The sequence below is a fragment of the Pipistrellus kuhlii genome, unplaced genomic scaffold (genome assembly GCF_014108245.1).
Source record: "Pipistrellus kuhlii isolate mPipKuh1 unplaced genomic scaffold, mPipKuh1.p scaffold_m20_p_1, whole genome shotgun sequence".
In the NCBI taxonomy this organism is placed as follows: domain Eukaryota; kingdom Metazoa; phylum Chordata; class Mammalia; order Chiroptera; family Vespertilionidae; genus Pipistrellus; species Pipistrellus kuhlii.
Window position 1 is genome coordinate 55,036,712 of NW_023425404.1, and position 21,340 is coordinate 55,058,051.

Below are 21,340 nucleotides of genomic sequence, written 5' to 3' on the forward strand. Positions count from 1 at the left end.
CTGCAAGAGTGTGCAGGCCAGGCTGAGGGACCCCCTCCCCCAAGTGCACAAATTGCATGTACCAGGCCTCTAGTTAATAAGTAACAGTAAAAAAAATAAATTTTTATGTTTTGCATACTCACACTATAAAATTTTGCCCCCATCCTGTATTTAAAGACAGAACACTTTCAGAAGATAAAGAAGACTGGTCTAAAATAGAAGTAGGAGGCATGAACACTAGAGCCTGAGCAATGATTAGGCAAACTGATTTTTTAAACCATCCATCTGGCAAGATAACCTGCATCAAGGATTTATTTCTCACTATACTGAATGAAAAACTGTTTTAAAATTACCCAAATCCATTACTTCTGCTCTTCTGTAAAGTTGTCATAGGCTGCTCTATCTAAATGAAGACTATTTTCTAATTGAGCTAACAAGTATTTCAGATTAGTTTATTGTTGTTAAAACAAAAATTCAGACTCTATGAACTTGGTTAAGACCAAGCTTGTCAGAGAAATGAATCTATACCAGTGGTCGGCAAACTCATTAGTCAACAGAGCCAAATATCAACAGTAAAACGATTGAAATTTCTTTTGAGAGCCAAATTTTTTAAACTTAAACTTCTTCTAACACCAAATCTTTAAAATAGACTCGCCCGGGGCTCTGGTATTTTGTGAAAGAGCCACATTCAAGGTGCCAAAGAGTCGCATGTGGCTCGCGAGCCACAGTTTGCAGGCCACTGATCTATAGTCTATGAGTCAGGAAACCTCCGAGAGATTCAGTTATTTGCCCACAGTGATTCCTCTAAGTAAATGAACCCAGATTTGTATGGCTCCAAAGCATGTACTCTTCCCTTTACACCAAGGATATAGGGATTTCATTAACAAAGAATGATTGATTACATTCTTAGAAAGAAATCTTCCTAAAGCTATTGATAAAACAATTCTTAATTCCTATAATTCAGATAAAACTTTGGTTTAATTAATGAGTATAGAGATTCAAATGAACATGCACATACAAAACTAAGCCTAGATGGACTGAAGCCCTTACACCACTGTCTTTTCTAGAGCACCAGGATATAAAGGAAAAATGGATTAACATCTGTAAAAAGAGCATCAAATTGAACAGGAAACCCACTGTATTGGAGAACATATTTGTCAATAATACAGCTGATAAGGGGCTAATTTCCAAAATATATAAAGTTCTCATACAACTCACCAAAAGGAAGATAAACAATCCAATCAAAAAATGGGAAGAGGACCTAAATAGACACTTCTCCAAAGAGGACATACAAATCGCCAAGAGACATATGAAAAAATGTTCAATGACACTAATCATCAGAGAGGATGCAAATTAAAATGACAATGAGGTACCACCTCATACCTGTCAGAATGGCTGCATTAATAAATTAACAAACAACAGGTGCTGGTGAGTATGTGGAGAGAAAGGTACTCTATACACTGCTGGTGGGAATGCAGACTGGTGCAGCCATTATTGGAAAACAGTGTGGAGTTTCTTCAAAAATAAAAAATGGAACTGCCATTTGACCCAGTGATCCCACTTCTAGGAATATATCCTAAGAAATCCGAAATACCAGTCAGAAAGAATATATGCACCCCTATATTCATAGCAGCATTATTTACAATAGATAAGCTCTGCAAACAGCCCAAGTAGCCATCAGTAGGTAAATGGATAAAAAAGTGGTGAAATTTATACAATGGAATACTATGCAACTGAATAAAAGAAGGATCTCTCAACTTTTGAGATAGCATGGAGGGACCAGAGAATATTATGCTAAGTGAAATAAGCCAGTCAGAAAAAATCAGTATCACATGATCTCACTCATATGTGGAATCTAATAACAAAGTAAACTGACAAACAAAAGAGATCCAGAGAATGGAAGCATGGAACAGATTGATGAATATCAAAAGGAAGGGGGGGGAGGGGAGAAGGGAGGAAGTCAACCGAAGATCTTATGTACGTATATGCATAACCCATGGACACAGACAACAGTAGGGTGAAGACCTGGGGAGGGGATGAGAGTGGAGAGAAAAAGGGAGACATCTGTAATACTTTCAACAATGAAGATACATTTTAAAAAGTAAAATAAAGTCTGTAAAAACATCAAATGAGGATATTATAGATTCATGCTCCACTGTAAAGAAAAACCAACCTTATTAATGGCGCATGCCGTCTTCTCCCGACTAGAGCCACTACTTGTCCTAATGATCTTGGAAAGATCTTCACGAGCAGCAAGTAAATGTGCCAATGTAATCGTTGTCTTGGGTGACAAAGCATAACGCTTAGGCTGATAAATTCTGGCTATGTCATCTGTTTTCACCTAAATGACAAAAGATAGGGGAAAAAGTAAGTGAACCAAAGGACATTTCAATGAAAGAGCAATAGCAATCATAAATATATGATAATTTATATCTAATGAAAAATGTAAACCAACAGATGCTAAAAGAAAACATAACTACCAGGATCAACTCATTAAAAACTCTCTCTCACACACACACACAAAAAAAACACACACAAAAAAAGGCACCACAACCACATATAGAACCTACCAAAAAAAAAAAAAATTACAAAACTTGAAAAATTGTAGAGAAATACTAATTTTCTGGATGGGGACACTGAATATTATGTGTTTTCTCCAAAATTAATAATAAATTTACTGCAATCCTGTTAGAATGCTTTTTGAAAGGATAAGAAGGAAAAAAAAGGAATCTAAAGATAATCCAGAAACTAAATATTTAAGAATGACAAAAACAATTCTGAAAGAGTTCTACCAGATATTAATATGAAGTTATCATTGTCCTAACTGCTCACATTCTTTGAATACTTATTTAGATGTGCCAGGATACTATTCACTTAATAGTCATCTTTTAATTCTCAAAATACCCATTTAGAATGGTTGGATTTATTGCCCCCTTTTGTATCTGGAAAAAAATCAGACTTAGAAAGCTTAAACAACTCCCTTAAAATACAAAGAGAATCCCAGGTTTGTCCACTTACTAATAAAGATCTATTTGACCCACAATACAGAATACTATCCTATCTCAGTCAAATTACATGGAACTTGGGAGAAAAAAAAAAAAGAGAGAGACTGATGAAGCAAAATAAGCAACTGAGATTCAGAGTCCCATATATGTGTGAATGCAATAAATAATAAATAAAGAAAAGTGAGAAAAGAGATGGATAATTCTAAAATGGTGCTGGAATAAACTGTTGGCCACTCAAAAAAATAATAAGGTATACCATATTGAAATTCCAAATATATTAAATAAAGAGGTAATATGCAAATTGATTGTCATACCCTTGCACAAGATGGCCGCCCCCATGTGGTCACAAGATGGCTGGCAGGGGAGGGCAGTTGTGGGCAATCAGGAAGGAAGGGGAGTGCAGTTAGGGGTGACCAGGCCGGTAGGGGATGGAAGTTAGGGGGAACCAGGCCTGCAAGGGAGGACAGTTGGGGGCGACCAGGCTGCAGGGAGGGCAATTCAGGGCAATTGGGCCAGCCAGGGAGGGCAGTTGGGAGCAATCAGGTCAGCAGAGGAGCAGTTTGGCGTCGATCAGGCTGGCAGGGGAGTGGTTAGGGGGTGATCAGGCTGGCAGGCAGGAGAGCGGTTGGGAACCAGCAGTCCCGAATTGTGAGAGCAATGTCCAAGTGCAGGCCTAAACTGGCAATCGGACATTACCCAAGAGGTCCCAGATTGGAGAGGGTGCAGGGTGGGCTGAGGACCACCCCCCCCACTCCACTGCATGAATCTCTAGCATATTATAAAGCTTAACATTTCTATACATCAAAAATATAAATAAATAAAACAAAATCAAAAGACAATGGGGCCAAAACCGGTTTGGCTCAATGGATAGAGCGTCAGCTTGGGGACTGAAAGGTCCCAGGTTCAATTCCGGTCAAGGGCATGTACCTTGGTTGCGGGCATATCCCCAGTAGGGGATGTGCAAGAGGCAGCTGATCGATGACTCTCTCTCATCGTTGTTTCTAACTCTCAATCTCCCTTCCTCTCTGTAAAAAATCAATAAAATATATTTAAAAAAAAAAAAAAACAATGGGGAAATTTTTTTCAACAAATAAAGCAACTAGCTAACTTCCTTAATATAGAAAAAGCTCAATCAAAAGGAAAACAGGAAGATCTCAACAGGGGGAAAGAAAAGACAAGACACAAAAGAACTTTAAAAAAAGAGAAAAACTGAAATGACTAATATGCTTATGAAAAAAGGGTTAAAAATTTCCCACTTATAAAAACACACAAATTAAGAGAAATTAGTCTTTTATAACCATCAGGTTAGTAATAAAATTGGTAATATTCTAAATATTAAAGAGGCTAAACTGAAGACAAAATTTCATTTATCTTACTGATAAGAGTTTAAATTCATACCAACTTTCTAAAAAGCAATTTTGCTATGTGAATCAAGAATATGGAGTGTCAATAACCTTTGACACAGTAGCTTTCGATTAAGGAATCCACTATAAGAGTATACTTTGAAGTTGATAAATATATAATAAAAGCCTAATATGCAAATTGTTTGAGAGTTTTGCAGCTCACTATAATGTACACTGACCGCCAGGGGGCAGCACAGAACATGGTGAGCACTGGCAACGCAGCCCTGGCAGCAGTGGAGGTGCTGTCAGCCCAGATGGGCCCCGACAGGAGTGGGACCAAGGCGGGTGCGAGTGGGTGGCCCAATTGCCCCACTGATCACCTGCAAACGGCAACCAGTTGTGGCGGTGGGGGGCAGGGCTGCCCTGGGTTCCCAGTCGCTGAGGGAGCCGGGCAGGGGACCTAACCCCAATCCATTGCAGGCAGAATGGTGGAGCAGGTGAAGGTGCGGCACCAAGCCATAGCAGGGTGCCAGGAGGGGCTTGCAGGGCTGAGCACCAACTTGAGCTACGAGTCTGGGGACACGAGCTGAGGCCCGATCCCTGCAGGCCTCCTGGAGGGACCCCACCTGTGCACAAATTCGTGCACCGGGCCTCTAATCCTATATAATAAAAGGGTAATATGAAAATAGACCAAATGATCGAACAACCAACCGGTTGCTATGATGTGCACTGACCACCAGGGTGCCCACGTGGAACATGGTGGGCAGGATGGTGGAGCAGGGGCACCAGACCAAGGCGGGGCACCTGTCGCTGTCTGCCATCAGGGCAAGCCTCTGGTAGTTACTGAAAATTCTTTGGTCCTGCGAGCCACAGTTCCGCCTGGCACTCTCATCTGCTGCGGTGCCAGTCCCAATTGCTCAACACCATCAGTGGGTGCGAGCAGCAGCTGCCAGCCCTGGTCACCCCTGAGGGCTTTTATACCTCTCCCTGCTCCTTATGAAACCTTTTTTTCATAAACGTATTATTCATTAGCTTGCCCCTCAGGGGAGGCAGAGAAGCCTGCTCCTTATGAAACCTATTTTTTCCTAAGCATATTAGTCATTAGCTCACCCCTCAGGAGCCGGGGGAGGTGGAGAAGCCCTCAGGGACGACCAGGCTGGCAGGTGCCGTCCACACCCACTGATGGTGCTGAGTGATTGGTACAGGCGCTGGGTGCAAGTAGCAGCTCCAGCATCAGCTGCAGGTATAAGTGAGGCCGGCACCAGCAGAGGGTGTGAGCCCCGGGCAGGACTGTGGTGCATGGGAGCAAAGAATTTTCAGTAACCACCAGAGGCTCGCCCCAATGACAGCGACCAGCGCCCCACCTTGGTCTGGCATCTCTGCTCACCTGTTCCACCATCCTGCCACAACCGACACTCACCAGTACACATTGCCGCCTATTGCCGATGCCTGCCATGTTCCACACGTCCCCTGGTGGTCAGCACATGTCATAGCAACTGGTTGTTTGGTTGTTCTGTTGTTTGATCTATTTGCATATTAGCCTTTTACTATATAGGATTATACATATTAACATTCCTGGTATTAGTTATGTAGAAAAACTGTATAAAATATGAAAGTAAATTATGGTATCACAATGTGATAAAATATAATAGGCATAAACAGATACTAAAAGGAAGTACTGTTATATGAGATGACACAGATGAACCGCTATAGAAAACAGGTTCCTCAAAAAATTTAAAAAAGAAGTATCACATGATCCAGCAATTCTACTTCTGGTTATTTATCTGAAGAAACCAAAATCACTGACAACATGTAAACAACCTCCATTAAGTTTCCAGAGGTCAGTAAAACCAATAACTTTTATACATCTAAACTCTACTGCATTTCTTGAGGTCAGCAATCATGTCATCTACTTCTTTGTTAACTCACAGATCTTGAGGCAACTGAGCTTTTTGTGTACAATGTCCCTTCAATGACATGGACACACACACATCTCTGTACTTTATCCTGCGTGCATGCAGAAGAGAAATAGGCTTTAACCATCTGAGAAGCTGACTATGTATTACAAATACAGAAATCTTCTAAAAATGTTCTAAACATAATCACATAGGGTACTGAAATGCTCATCCAGAACAGGTGCAACATAGCGCTTGAGACATGAGATGCTGAACAAATGTTTATTAAAAGAAAATATATAAATGACCGTCTTCAACTCTGACTCACAGCTATTCTATTATTATGCTAAAAATGTTCCCTGAATTAATAATAGTTTTCATTTCACCAGCAGCCCTGTTCTAATCACTCTTCAATTTTCTACATCTGTCTGTCAGGTATTTGGAAGGAGGAAGTATTTCCTACGTATAATACATGAGGGAGTAATTCTAAGCAAATGAGTCAGACTGACCACACTAGGTTATAAAAAGGCATACAACAACAAAGAGAAAGGAAAAGAGAGATACAGAAGGGAACCAACATCTCAGAAAATGAAATATGGAGACAAAAATATAGATTATTTGTAGAATAGTCTATTCCTCTAGACCCTGGTGCCACACTGCCACTTTTCCTCCCCTGGCCAAAGAAAAAAATAAGGCTTCCCTTCTCGAAAAAATGAGCAGCTACTGAGAAAAGATCTCTACGAGTTGGCATTAGGAACTCGCACAGCACGATAGCCAGTTCCAAAGCCTCATGTCAACAATTCCAATCAATGACTGGAGTTCCCCATCAGTTTTTCAGTATCATGCTCTTTAAAATGAACAACCAGCAACCATTGTGCATTTGAAGAAAGCTACCACAAAAGAAAAAAAATAAATAAATAAAAAATTATCCAGTAGGAAACAAAAATAATGAGGAAAAAATATGAGGTTTTCTTTTTTACATTTTTCATCCTAATCAAGAAAATAGCATTATCAATTGGCTGGTGTGGCTCAGTGGTTGAGCATCAACCCATGAACCTGGAGGTCATGGTTCAATTCCCAGAAAGGGCTCATGCCCCGGTTGTGTGCTTGATCCCTAGTAGGGAAAGTGCAGGAGGCAGCTTGTCAATGTTTCTCTCTCATCAATGTTTCTCTATCTTCTACTTACTTCCACTCTAAAAGATCAATAAAAACATATTTTAAAAAGATAGCATATCCATAAAACAAGGAAGAAAAATTCAAGAATTAAAAAGAAGTTCTGGAAATTAAAAATTGATTACAGAGCCCAGCCGGTGTGGCTCAGTGGTTGAGCAGCAACCTATGACACAGGAGGTCACAGTTCGATTCCAAATTAGGGCACATACCAGGGTGCGGGCTACATCCCCAGTAGGGGCGTGCAAGATTCTCTCTTATCACTGATGTTTCTATCTCTCCCTTCCTCTCCCTTCCTCTCTCTCTAAAAATAATCAATAATATATATATGTATATAAATATATTTATACTTATAAAAGGATAATATGCTAATTAGAGTGGACATCTTCTGGACGTCCTTCCGGACAAAGCCACAGTGGCTGAAAGGGCTGAGGGTAAGCAGCCATGGTGGTGGCTGCAAGGCCCGGGGCTCAGGCAGCAGTGGGCTCCATCAGCCGACAGTGGCAGCAGCAGTGGGGTGATGGGTGTGGCGCCTTCCCCTGATCAGCCTGGTCACCTACTGCAGAGGGAGGCCAGAAGCAGCAATAGTGAGGGGGTGATGGGGAGCATGCCTCAGCTGTCAGTAAGACATCCCCTGAAGGCTCCCAGACTGTGAGAGGAGGTATGCTGGGCTGAAGGACCCCGCCCTCCAGAGCACAAATTTTCACGCATCAGGCCTCTAGTATATAATAATAAAAGTGTAATATGCTAATTAGACCAGAAGTCCTTCTAGGCAACCTTCCAGACAAAGCCACAGAGGTGGGGGTGGGGGCGAGCCCCTTGCACGAATTCCATGCATAGGGCCTCTAGTCCTACCTAATAAAGAGTAATATGCAAATTAACCAACACTCTGCTACACTCACAAGCCATGCCCACCAGCCAATCAGAGCAAGTATACATATAAACACAACCAAGATGGCTACAGCCACAGAGAGCAGGAGGGAGGCTTGGGTTTCCCCGGCAATGGAGGAAGCCAAGCTTTCCGCCTGCCCTTGCCGGCCTAAGCCTCCACTCAAGGATACAAAGTTTCAATTATAGAAGGTAAACAAATCCAAACAGAAATGGCGGCAGCCACGGAGCTAGAAAGAGGAGGCGGCTAAGGTTGCCCCCCACAATTGAAGAAGCAAAGCTTTCTGCACACCTTGTCTGTCCCAGGCCTCCACTCTAGGCTACAAAGTTTGAATTATAGAAGATACATAAGTCCCCACAGAAATGACTGCCAGCCTCAAAGCCAGCAGGAAGCTTGGCTCTACCCCAGGCTACAGTTTCAATTGTAGAAAATAAATAAATTCCAGATACCAGGGCCTCCACTTGAGCCGCCAGGGGGCGTGGCTGGCCTGCAAACCACCACAAGCCCCCTCTCTCAGGCCACCCCACACCCCAAGGGAACCCCCACCCTGATCCAGGACACCCTTTAGGGCGAACCAGCTGGACCCCACCCATGCACCAGGCCTCTACCCTATCTAATAAAAGAATAATATGAAGATTGACCATCATTTCAACACACAATATGGCTGCCCCCATGTGGTCAAAGTTCCTGCCCCTATGTGGACATAAGATGGCCACAAGATGGCCAACAGGGGAGGGCAGTTGGGAGGCATCAGGCCTAAAAGGGAGGGCAGTTGGAGGCGATCAACCATGCAGGGGAGGGAAGTTATGGGTGACCAGGCCGGCAGAGGAGGGAAGTTGGGGGCAAACAGGCTGGCAGGGGAGCAGTTAGGCATCAATCAGGCTGGCATGGGAGTGCTTAGGGGGCAATCAGGCTGGCAGGTAGAAGCAGTTAAGGGCAATCAGGAAGGCAGGCAGGAAGGCAAGCCAGCAGTCCTGGATTGTGAGAGGGATGTCCAACTGCCCACCGGGATTGGGCCTAAATGAGCAGTCGGACATCCCTCGAGGAGTCCCAGATTGGAGAGGGTGCAGGCTAGGCTGGGATCCACCCCCCGCCCTCATGCATGAATTTCATGCACCGGGCCTCTGGTATGTATGTGTGTGCATATTAAGTATAAAAGAAAAAGAAAGCCGAAACCGGTTTGGCTCAGTGGTAGAGCGTCCGTCGCGGACTGAAAGGTCCCAGATTCGATTCTGGTCAAGGGCATGTACATTGGCTGCGGGCACATCCCCAGTGGGGGATGTGCAGGAGGCGGCTGGTCGATGTTTCTCTCTCATCGATGTTTCTGGCTCTCTCTCTCTCTCCCTTCCTCTCTGTAAAAAATCAATAAAATATATATTTAAAAAAAAGAAAAAGAAAAAAAGAAGCAACAGCACATGATAATACAGGGTAAGAAAAAGAAAATCCAATTAGGAGGATGAGACATCTAGTAAACTGAATAATAGCCCCACAAAATGTCCACATCCTAATCCCTAAAACCTGTGAATATGTTACCTTGCAGGTGCAGATATGATTACTAGTAAGTTAAGGATCTTGAGATGGAAAGATTATCCTTGTTTATCTGGATGGGCCCAGTATAATCACAAGGATTCTTCTAAGAGACAGAGGCAGGTGAAGTGACAATGAAAGCTGAGAGAAAAAGGTCAAATTTTCCCACACTATTGGTTTTGAAGATGGAGGGGAAAGTCAAGAGCCAAGGTATACAGGTGGCATCTGGAAGCTAGGAAATACAAGGAAACAGATTCTCCTCTGAAGAGTCTGGAAAGAATGCAACCCTGCCAATTATCTTCACTTAGGATTGTGATCTTTAGAACCATAAGAGAATAAATGGATCTACCTTTATATATATAAAACCCTAATATGCAAATAGATCGAAAAGCAGATCAACTGAACAACCGGTCGCTATGACGTGAGCTGACCACCAGGGGTCGCGCACAGAACATGGCGGGCATTGGGAGCAAGAGACAGAGCACAGAAAATGGCAGGCATCAGCCGTGGTAGAACAGTGGAACAGACGAGCGGGGGCGCCAGACCAAGGCAGAGCGCTGGTCGCTGTAATCAAGGCGACCCTCTGATGCTTACTGAAAATTCTTTGCTCCCGCATGCCACGGTCCGGCCAGGCACTCACACCTGCTGCCAGCTCCAATGCTGCCGCTTACACCTGCTGCTGGTGCCTGGCACCGGTCCTGATTGCTTGGTGCAGTCAGCAGGTACGAGCAGAGGCTGCCAGCCCCGATTGCCCCTGAGAGCTTCTCCACCTCCCCCTGAGGGACTTGGGTACCTTCAGTGGGTGTGAGTGGGGCCAGCACTGTCAGCTCATGGGAGCAGCAGTGGCAGGAGCAGGGCTGCTGGCAGACAGGGGACCAGGAGCTGTGGCAGGAGAGGCTGGGTTGGGGTGCAGAGTATGGTCCAAGAATTGGCCCTGGGCCCACTGCAGCCTCGTGGCACACAATTCCTTTCAAGATGCATGAATTTGTGCAGTGGACCCCTATCCTAGATATATAAAAGGCTGATTTGCAAATCAACCAGTCACTATGACGTGCAATGACCACCAGGGGGCAGACCCACAGGGGGAGTGCTGCTCAGCCAGAAGTCAGGCTCATGGCTGGCAAGTGCAGCAGTGGGGGCAGGAGCCTCTCCCACCTCCACAGCAGTGCTAAGAATGTCCAACTGATGGCTTAGGCCTGCTCCCTGTGGGCCTAAGCTGTCAGTCAGACAGCCCCTGAGGTTTCCTGGACTGTAAGAAGGCGTAGGCCGAGCTGAGGGACTGCCGTCCCTGGCCCCTGGGTGCACAATTTCATGCACCAGGACTCTAGTATTATATAAGCAACTAAGTTTGTGGTAATACATTTCTACATCCATAGGAAACCAATACAAGACACCAAATGGAGAGACGACATCAGAGCCAAGAAGACAATCAAAGCACCCCAGCAGACAGCAGAACCCAGACATGTGAGACAAGCATCTTGGATGTTCCAGCTCAGCCCAGCCCAGGCATCAGTTGAAGCTGCATAAATGAACCCAGCTAACACAACATGGGCAGAAGAAATGCCCAGTTAATACGAAGAGTAGCATGCACAGATTTACTTTATAACCTGAAACAACTTTAAAACAGGACAACCCACATGAACCAGTGATTTTTCAGATACTGGGCATCAAGGAGCACAAGACAGTACTCCTTGAAACAAGGAAGCAAATAATTCCCAGTTTACTGTTTGGAGAGTTTTCAGAATATGTTGCAAAATAGGACAGGGAATTCTAAACAAAGCCTGGGTATGGTTTAAAGGCATAAAATGGCAGTGATGAGAGACAGCTCTCTAGAAATCTACCTACAGAGATTCTACTTGTGGATGCCTCCATTTTCCAACCCCCTCTTTAACTAGACCATACTCCACAACCTTAAGACACTTTTAGGAAAACTTGTTCCGGCATCCATACTACCTGTATCTATTCTTAAATCCTGCTTTCTTGATCAGTGGCTCACTATACCTATCTCACTGTTTCATTTTGATGCCTTCCTTAATGCAACCCTTGCATAAACCAAAAGCTATGAGTTTAAAATAAGTGTGAAACATTTGTATAGAAATTAAGATAACTGCAAACAGGGATTTACACAAGGCCAGGATCTTTATATAAGACCAGGAGTGGGCTTGGGTATGTGTTTCAAATACAGTGAAAAAGTGCAAATGTGGTGCAGTTACATAATAACAGACAAGGTTATCTGAAGAGCCATCACAGAGTACCACCTACAGGACACAAATGGGAAGACAGCCTTACCTTTGCTCTATCAGACCATCCAAAGGACTGCACTGTTACATCCAATCGCTTCATCAACATCCGCCGACGGCACTCATATTCACAGGAAAGAGCATCGTTGATTCTTTCCAGTTGTTCCTAAAGAATTTGGAAACAAATATCATCAATTTTAGGTTCTTTCATTTTGCAAAGAAAAGAAGTTTTAAAATTATGGTCAATACCTCCTACTGATTCAAAAAGATACTGTACTTGAGGACCATTTTCTGATCCCATGAGATTTTTCATTAAATTACACAAATAATAAAGAGTATTTGATAGAACATTTGTGATATTCAGTATATATTAAACATATAAGTTAAATTTTACAATTGGTGAATTTACCTCATCTTCAATCAAATGTGTTAAGTAAGACATATATCAATACTTGCTAAGTAATAGAGACCAAAAAGGAAAGAAAATACAAATAATGTCCTAGCTTGCTGGTTTTGAACTACTATCCTTTTCAAATCATAATTATACTAAGCCAAGACCGGTTTGGCTCAATGGATAGAGCGTCGGCTTGGGGACTGAGGGGACCCGGGTTCGATTCCGGTCAAGGGCATGTGCCTTGGTTGCGGGCATATCCCCAGTAGAGGGTGTGCAAGAGGCAACTGATCAATGACTCTCTCTCATCGATATTTCTGGCTCTTTATCTCTCTCCCTTCCTCTCTGTACAAAATCAATAAAATATATTTTAAAAAAATTTTAAAAAAATCATAATTATACTAATATCCTGGGCACTATAAAAAACTCTTGGCCAGATATTTTAAAAAGTAATAATCAGAGTGAAGAAGTGTTTGGACTTATCTGTATATATAAAATACTAATAAGCAAAAAGACAAAATGGTGGAACAACTCAACAACCAGTTGCCATGACGTGTGCTGACCACTAGGGCATGCGCACGAACATGGCAGGCATCAGCAGCAGACGGCAAAGCACAGAACATGGCAGTCATTGGCACAGTGGGATAGTGGAGCAAGTGAGCGGGGGCGCCAGACCAAGGTGGGGCTCCGGTCGCTGTCATCAGGGTGAGCCTCGGATGGTTACTGAAAATTCTTTGCTCCTGCACACCGCAGTCCCCCAGGCACTCACACCTGCTGCCGGCGCAGGCCTCGCTTGTATCTGCTGCTGGCGCTGAAACCGCCTCTCACACCCACTGCCAGCTCTCGGCACTGTCAGTGGGTGCAAGGAGCAGCTATTGGCCCTATCGTTCCTCAGAGCTTTTCCACCTCCCCCTGCTCCTGCGGGGCAATTGGGGCAGCAACCACCAATCACATCCACTGATGGCGTTGGCCCCGCTCGCACCTGCTGCTGGTACTGCACCCAATCCCTCCGCTCCATCAGCAGGTGTGAGAGGGGCGGGACGGAGCGTGGCTGCTGACAGACAGAACCAGGGACTGTGGCGGGAGGAGCCAGGCGGAGATGTGGAGGATGAGCCAAAATGGATGGACCCCTGTTCCCACCAAGCCTCACAACCTACAGTTCCTTTTAAGGTGCACAAATTCATGCATTGGGCCTCTGGTTATTCTAAATACCAATTCATTTTAGTTTTCCAAAATAACATATGCACACTACATACTGTAAACTCTAAATGCTTATTTTAAAATTAAGTCATATTCACTAGGTGAATTACACACAACTAATAAAATGTGGGTGATGGGGACTTACTGTTTGTTCCATATTTAAATCCATTTTCAACAGTGGTTTTCCCACATGATTTTTCTGGACTTTTGAGAGAATATCTTTCACCTAAAAGTAAATATAAATAGATTGTGAAAATGTATACCGTATTTTTTGGACCATAAGACGCACATTTTTCCCCCCAGAAGTGGGGGGAAAAAGTCCCTGCGTCTTATGGTCCAAATATAGCCTACACATATATTGAAATACTTTAAAAAAAAGTTTTTTTACTTGCCCGGCTCTGTGTGGTCTCTGTGTGCTTGCCCGGCTCTAAAATGGTTCTAAATGCTGCTGTTTACTTTACAGGGTTGATTACATGTGTTTATGACTGTGATGTTGGGTTTTAATGCACATAAAATATTTTAGGACACTATTTGTTTCAGAATCTTTTTTTCTTCATTTCCATTCTCTAAAAACTAGTGCGTCTTATGGTCCGGAGCGTCTTATGGTCCGAAAAATACGGTATTCTCTAATTTAAAACAATTTTATTCTTTAATGCTATAGAATAAATATGTTAAAGTAAAATAACCTTAGCCCTAACCAGTTTGGCGCAGTGGATAGAGCATTAGCCTGCAGACCAAGGGTTCTGGGTTCGATTCCAGTTAAGGGCATGTACCTTAGTTGCAGGCTCCTCCCCAGTCTGGACCCTGGTCGAGGCTCTTGCAGGAGGCAACCAATCGATGTGTTTCTCTCATATCAATATTTTTCCTTGACTTTCCCTCTCTTCTCAACTCTCCCTAAAAATAAATGAAAAATATTCTCGGGTAAGGATTAACAAAAACAAAAAACAACAAACAAAATATAACATATTTTTACATACAAGGAAAGAATATCACTACAAAGCAGAATATCTTTTTTGCTTTCTTAATATATATGAAAGGACAGAAACATCAATGATGAGAGAGAATCACTGATTAGCTACCTTCTGCACACCCCCTACTGGGAATTGAGCCAACAGGGCATGTGCTTTTGACCAGAATCAAATCTGGGCCTCTTCAGTCAGCAAGTGGATGGTCTATCCACTGAGCCAAACAATCTAAGGCCAGAATATCTTTTTCAAAGAGCATTAGAGTTGGAGGCTTGGATTTTCTTAAGATGGCACTCTCTTAAATCCTGGAAAATGCTCTAAAAGGATACCTTTGATGAGCACATTGATTTTTCTCAGTTAAGTATTATGTACACATTCCAATTGTAAGTATTCTGGTTTCATTGTTCAGCAGGCCACCATAGGAGTCCAAGCCCACTCACTTATCGTAACCACATACAAATTTCATTATTTTTGCAAACACATAAAAATATAGAAATATTTCCTTTTGATAGATGCTGAATGGAAAAGGAAGTCCTTTTACCAGTAAGTAAATATTTAGCCACAATGACCCCAGTAACAACTACCTTATAATTAACTTGTCAGCATTTGAACAGAGGCATTATAGCCTGCCTTAAGGAGGGAAAAGAGGTTTGGGGAAATTATTAATACTAACTGGAACCCATAAAAGGAAAGGAAAAAGCTTTTAGAAAGAGGCCAGAAATCTGTTTCATTCTGAAAGAGTCCCAAACATTTTAGCCAATACCAGATCATTCCTAATCCAGAGGAAATGAGGAGAAAAGAAACATTGAAGAGTAATATGTTAACTCTAGAACAATGTTTTTTGAGCTGGGATTTTCTTATTCTTTTAGCTGTGCCCATCTGGTGTGGCTCAGTGGTTGAATGTTGACCCAGGAACCATGAGGTCACTAGTTAGATTCCCACATGGTTTGCAAGTTCTACCTCTGCCCCCAAAAAAGTTTCTAATATTGCTTTCATCTTAATAATACTATTGTAAAATTCTCTCACATTCATTAAGGCAAATATTTTTCTTTTCAGTTCATAAAAAAAAAAAAAAATCAATGGAAAAAAATAACTTTATTTATTGAAAGTTTTAGTTTAAAGCAGAGTGTCTAAACATGGAGTGAGTGTCAGTACCTATTCTTAAGGGTGAGAATTTTCTTTTCCTTTAAAATAAACCCTATAATATTCCCTTGCTCCTACAAAACCTAGAAAGTAGGTCAGAATTTAGTCTGTGAGAGTAGAATTCTTTCTAACATATGGCTCAACTAAGAAAAAGGGTAATTTAATAATTGAAAATAACTCAAAAAGCTTGAAGTAGGTAGTTTGTGGTTATTTTCACTCCATCAAAATACTCATTCATTCACTCTACAACAAACATTTACTAAATACTTATCCACCAGAAACTGTGCTATCAAAGAGAACTACATTGCAATTCTATTAACAATATCCACTAAAAAAATTTAATTTGACTTTGACCTTAGAGGATAATTCTACTTGTTTCACTATGTTGTATTTCAATCTTGTGTAGGAAAGAAAGACTTAAATTTGCAAAGCGATTTCTATCATGCAACTCTCAAAAGCCTGAGGCAGATTAGGTCACATACATATTAACTCCAAATCCAAAGTTGTTTTCATGAAGATAAACTCTCTTGAAATGGAATGTATCTTATAGTTAAAGGAAATATTTTCATTTTTAATACAACATTTCCATGTTAGCATTTAGTTGAATTTTGGAAAAATAAAAATAAAACAAATACAATACCTTTGACTCCACTTGGTTTAACATAAGTGGAATGTCAGAAGTCGCTGAGTTGGGAACACCAAGGGTATCACAGATAGCTTGAACTTCCTGATAAATTTCACTGTTTTTATCTAATTGAGAATTTTTACGTTTCTTGTTTTGTAATATCTGTAAAGCTTGAAGTTCTGTACTTAAAAATACTATAAGAAAAAGGAAAAACAAATAATGTTAAAATATACACAAACTTCTTAAAAATCACATTTCTGGGTATATATCCAAAGGAACGGAAATCAGGATCTCAAAGAGATATGCATTACCATGTTCACTGCCATATTGTTCACAATAACCAAGATATAAAAACAACCTATGTTCTTTGACAGATGAATGGGTAAAGAAAATGTGATATATACATACAAAGGAATGTTATTCAGCCATTAAAAAGACGGAAATCCAGCCATTTGTAACAACATGGATGAACCTGGAGGCCACTGTGCAAAGTGAAAAAAGTCAGACACAGGAGTACAAATACTTCATGTCACTGTGATGAGAAACCTAAAACAGTCAAACTCATAATATAGAAAGTAGAATAATGGTTGCCAGAGGCAGGATGAAACAGAGTTATTAGTCAAATATAAATTTTTAAGAACTAATAATGTTTTAATGAATTTTTAAAATCAGAGGGACCTTGGCATAAGTCCCCATAAGCCAAGTTGGATACATAGTGATCAGATTATATAACGTTAAGTCCTAGAGATCCACTACTTCATAGCATTGTGGCTACAGTTAACAGCACTGTACTGTAATTTTTAAATATTTAAAAATTTGCGACGAGGATAGATCTTATACTGTATTCTTAACACACAAAATAATAATAATAAAGTGCACCGAAACCGGTTTAGCTCAGCGATAGAGCGTCGGTCTGCGGACTGAAAGGTCCCAGGTTCGATTCCGGTCAAGGGCATGTACACTGGTTGCGGGCACATCCCCCGGTGGGGGGTGTGCAAGAGGTAGCTGGTCGATGTTTTTCTCTCATCGACGTTTCTAGCTCTCTATCTCTCTCCCTTCCTCTCTGTAAAAAATCAATAAAATATATTTTAAAAATAATAATAATAATAATAATAATAATAATAAAATGGAAGAAAACAAACAAAAAGACTGTGCCTACCCATAGTTTAAAGTGCAGTAGGAGAGACACACCTGTAAATCAATAATTTAAGAATGTATAAAAATGTGTAATATTCTGATAATATATTCTCTCTTTCATATGCACAGACTGCTCAAGCCAAGGGAGAACCTGTAACTCTAACTAATCTACAAGCAGATAGAGTAATCTGAGTAATTATCTGCCTTCAGGATAGACCACCCCTTTACTGTCACCATTTCATTTAAGTCTTTCAACGGACATATTTAAGAAAATTACTCAAAATTTTAAGATGGTTATAGTCTTATTTTAAATTAACTTTCATCAGAGTTGTTAAAATATTAGGGTTCTGCTTGTCTTTATTTGTTTAAAGTTACACACACACACACACACACAGTTTAACACAGTAATTTCAACTTCAGCTAAGCAGAAGTATCTGAGAAACTTTAAAAGTATATAGTAAGTGCCAGGATCCCATCCTCAGAGATTCTGGACACATCTGAAGTAGGAGTAGGACATCTGTGGTTTGTTTTACATCTAAGGTGATTTTCATGGGCAGACAAAATTGAGAGACACTGATTTAAAGACTTCTCCATGCAATCTACACATCAGACTGTCTAAAGAGAAAACAAAAACCTTAAGTCTAATAAGTATTAAACTTTGCTTATGAAGATATGGCAAGGTCCCTCTGATTTCAAAATTTCATAAAACAAATCACCAGTTCTTCAAAAATTTGTATTCTTTCTAGAACCTTGGCTGAAGTCTGCCTTGTCCTATGGAAGCAAGCTCTATGTAAAAGTATAAGCAAGAGTTCAATCTAGTATTTAAAATGCTAATCTATGCAGATGGTAAACAATACAGTAAAAGTCTTCCCACCACAGATCCTCAGATTCTCCTTTCCCTGAGGCAATCACCATTAGTTTCTTGGCTATCTTTTTAGGTATATATGTGTATGTATATTTAGCATATGTATCTACCACCTATGCTCTTTAATTTATTTTCTACAAGACATAGTACTACAAATGTTCTGTATATTCAATTTTTATTTGCCAATATAACTTAGAGACCATTCCACATCAGCACATTTGATCTATTCTCATTCTTATAGCTATAAAACAGTAACATTGCAAAGATGTGTATCACTTCAAAGATGTACCATCACTACTTAACTACTACAAACAATGCCATAGTGAACATTCTTTTCATATATCTTTGTACACTTGGGGAAATAAATATGTATATCTAATCATAAAATTGCTAAGCCAAATGGCAGGTGAATTTCAATGGTATTAATAAACCCTCCCAGAGGTTGTACCAGTTATTCTCCCACCACATTCTAATGCCTATAGTATATGAGAATGCTTATTCCCCCAAACTTTATTATGACTTAAAAAAAAACTTTGGGGGTGGGGGAGTATTTGCTAGCCTGATAAGTGGAGGGGAAAATGATACCCTGTCATTTTATTTTTTTATAACTCTTTAACTTTGAGGGATATTATGCATCTTTTCATGTTTAACAGTGATTTAATTTTTTTTTTTTTTGTAGAATGCCTTTAACTTATGTGCATTATATATTTTTCCTTCTTGATTTACAAAAGTTCTCCACATAGTAAGGAATTTGGCCCTTTTTATTTTATACATGTTGCACACACTTCCAAGAAGATAAAGAGGTTCTTACATATGTTTTCAACACACTCAAACTAAAGATAAAAATGGAATAAATGCTGGTAAAATTGTGAACTGGTATAGCCTTTCTGGAGCAAAATACGGCAATATATACTTAGACCAGAGATCTTTTTTTTAAATGTTCATAATCTAGCCCTAGCCCGTGTGGCTCAGTGGACAGAACATCAGCCCTCAGACTGAAGGGTTGAGGGTTCAATTCTAGTCAAGGGCACATACTGTGATTGCAGGCTCAATCCCCAGCCCGGGGCCGGGGCATATGCAGAAGGCAACTAATCAATGTGTCTCTCTTATATCAATGATTCTCTCACATTGTCTCAGTCCTTCCACTCTCTCTAAAACGTCAGTGGAAAAATATCCTCAGGTGAGGATTAACAAAAAGAAAGTTCACAAGCTAAGTAAAAGTAATCCAAAATTATAAAGAAATTAATGTAAAATAAAAAAATAAAATAAAACACCCAAACTTGCCCTAACCAGTTTGGCTCAATGCATAGAGAGTCGGCCTGTGGACTCAAGGGTCCCAGGTTCAATTCCGGTCATGGGCATGTATCTTGGTTGCTGGCACATACCCAGTAGGGAGTATGCAGGAGGCAGCTGATTGATGTTTCTCTCTCATCAATGTTTCTAATTCTCTATCCCTCTCCCTTCCTGTCTGTAAAAAAGTCAATAAAAACATATTTTAAAAAACACCCAAATGTGAAACCTATTAAATAAATATATGTCCATAGCATAGAATGTTATGTAACCAATTTAAATATTTTAAAAATATTAAATGATGGGGACATGTTCACAATATATTAATTGAAGAGGAAGAGGAGAAGGTACTATATCTGTAACAAGATCTCAATTTTATTTAAATGTGGTGGACAAAGGAAAGAGAGAAGGGAAAGAAAATATGCCAAAAGGTTAATTCACAATTCTCTCTGAGAAGTGAGATTATAAATGATTTTGTTCTTTACAATTTTATCTATTCTGTAAGATTTCTATAAGCATGCAATTTCTTTATAACATCATAAAGTTTACCATTCTATTTTTTAAGTGTACAATGGCATCAAGTACATTCACACTGTTGTGCAACTATCATCAGATCCATCTCCAGAACTTTTTCATCTTCCCCAGTTAAAACTCTGTACCCATTTAACACTAACTCTTCAACTTACCCTATCCCCAAGCATGTATTTTTACAATCAGAAAAGCTATAACAACTTCTCCTATATCTCCTCTTTAATTTTACTTGCACCAGAAGCCTATCTTACCATTACTGCTGAGCTTCTTTACAGTTAAGGCAAAAAGGGAAATATGATGAATTCCATAGTTCTCACTGACTGGCATAAAGAACATTCAAGTTCCTCTAGGCCAGTGTTTCCCAAACTTTTGACATATGTGTACCCCTTCTATAATTTTCATAATGCTGAGTACCCCTTGTACTCATGAGAACGTAGAATTAGGCGCAGCTAAGCAAGGTGCAGTGCCTATCCCCACCAAACTCTTCCCTGGGGGTATGCGTACCACACTTTGGGAAACACTGCTCTAGGCCATGCTTTTTAGCTTCCTTTCTATTCCAATAAACCTAAGGGATACTGTGACCTCCCATTAATAGCAATGGTTCATTAAGTTAGTGACTCACACTGAATAAAAGAAAATAGTATAAGAAATTAGGGGGAAGACATAATATTTATTCCACCCAACACACAACGTAATTCAGATGTCAATACTTCCAGCCTCATCACTAGTTAAACACACACAATTCCTGCTCTAGTGCAACAAACATCACTAACACTGGAGTCTACAAGGAATATATTACAGGGATCTTTTTATAAATGGAACAACCTAAAACAATAGAAATCTTCAATAACAGATGTCAGAGAAATTCTTTCAAATGGTCACTGTTTGCAGAACTTTGAGAAGAGCATAAAATTTAACTGAACTAAAAAAGTTTTGAAGGAACCTAGTGCAAATAAATGGATTTTTATTAATGGTAGTTGTTTGGATATAGAGTAATTTTACTCCAAATTAACCCCTAATGAAAAGAGGCCACACTTGTCCAGGCCAGGTAGCTCAACTGATTAGAGCATCATTCTACTCCAAGGTTGTGGATTCAATCCCCAGTCAAGGCACATACAAGAATTAACCAAAGAATGTATAGATAA

At 40.5% G+C, this 21,340-nt stretch overlaps 1 protein-coding gene across 1 annotated transcript in view; it reads right to left on the minus strand.

Moving 5' to 3' along the window:
- FAM98B (family with sequence similarity 98 member B) overlaps nucleotides 1–21,340 on the minus strand; it is a 35,901-nt gene that overhangs the window by 2,962 nt on the left and 11,599 nt on the right. Inside the window, exons 4-7 of the mRNA XM_036446511.2 lie at nucleotides 16,388–16,566; nucleotides 13,785–13,865; nucleotides 12,098–12,214; nucleotides 2,153–2,320 (exon numbers count right to left, since the gene is read on the minus strand). Of these exons, the coding sequence (XP_036302404.1) occupies nucleotides 2,153–2,320; nucleotides 12,098–12,214; nucleotides 13,785–13,865; nucleotides 16,388–16,566 (545 nt within the window). The remainder of the gene's footprint in view (nucleotides 1–2,152; nucleotides 2,321–12,097; nucleotides 12,215–13,784; nucleotides 13,866–16,387; nucleotides 16,567–21,340) is intronic.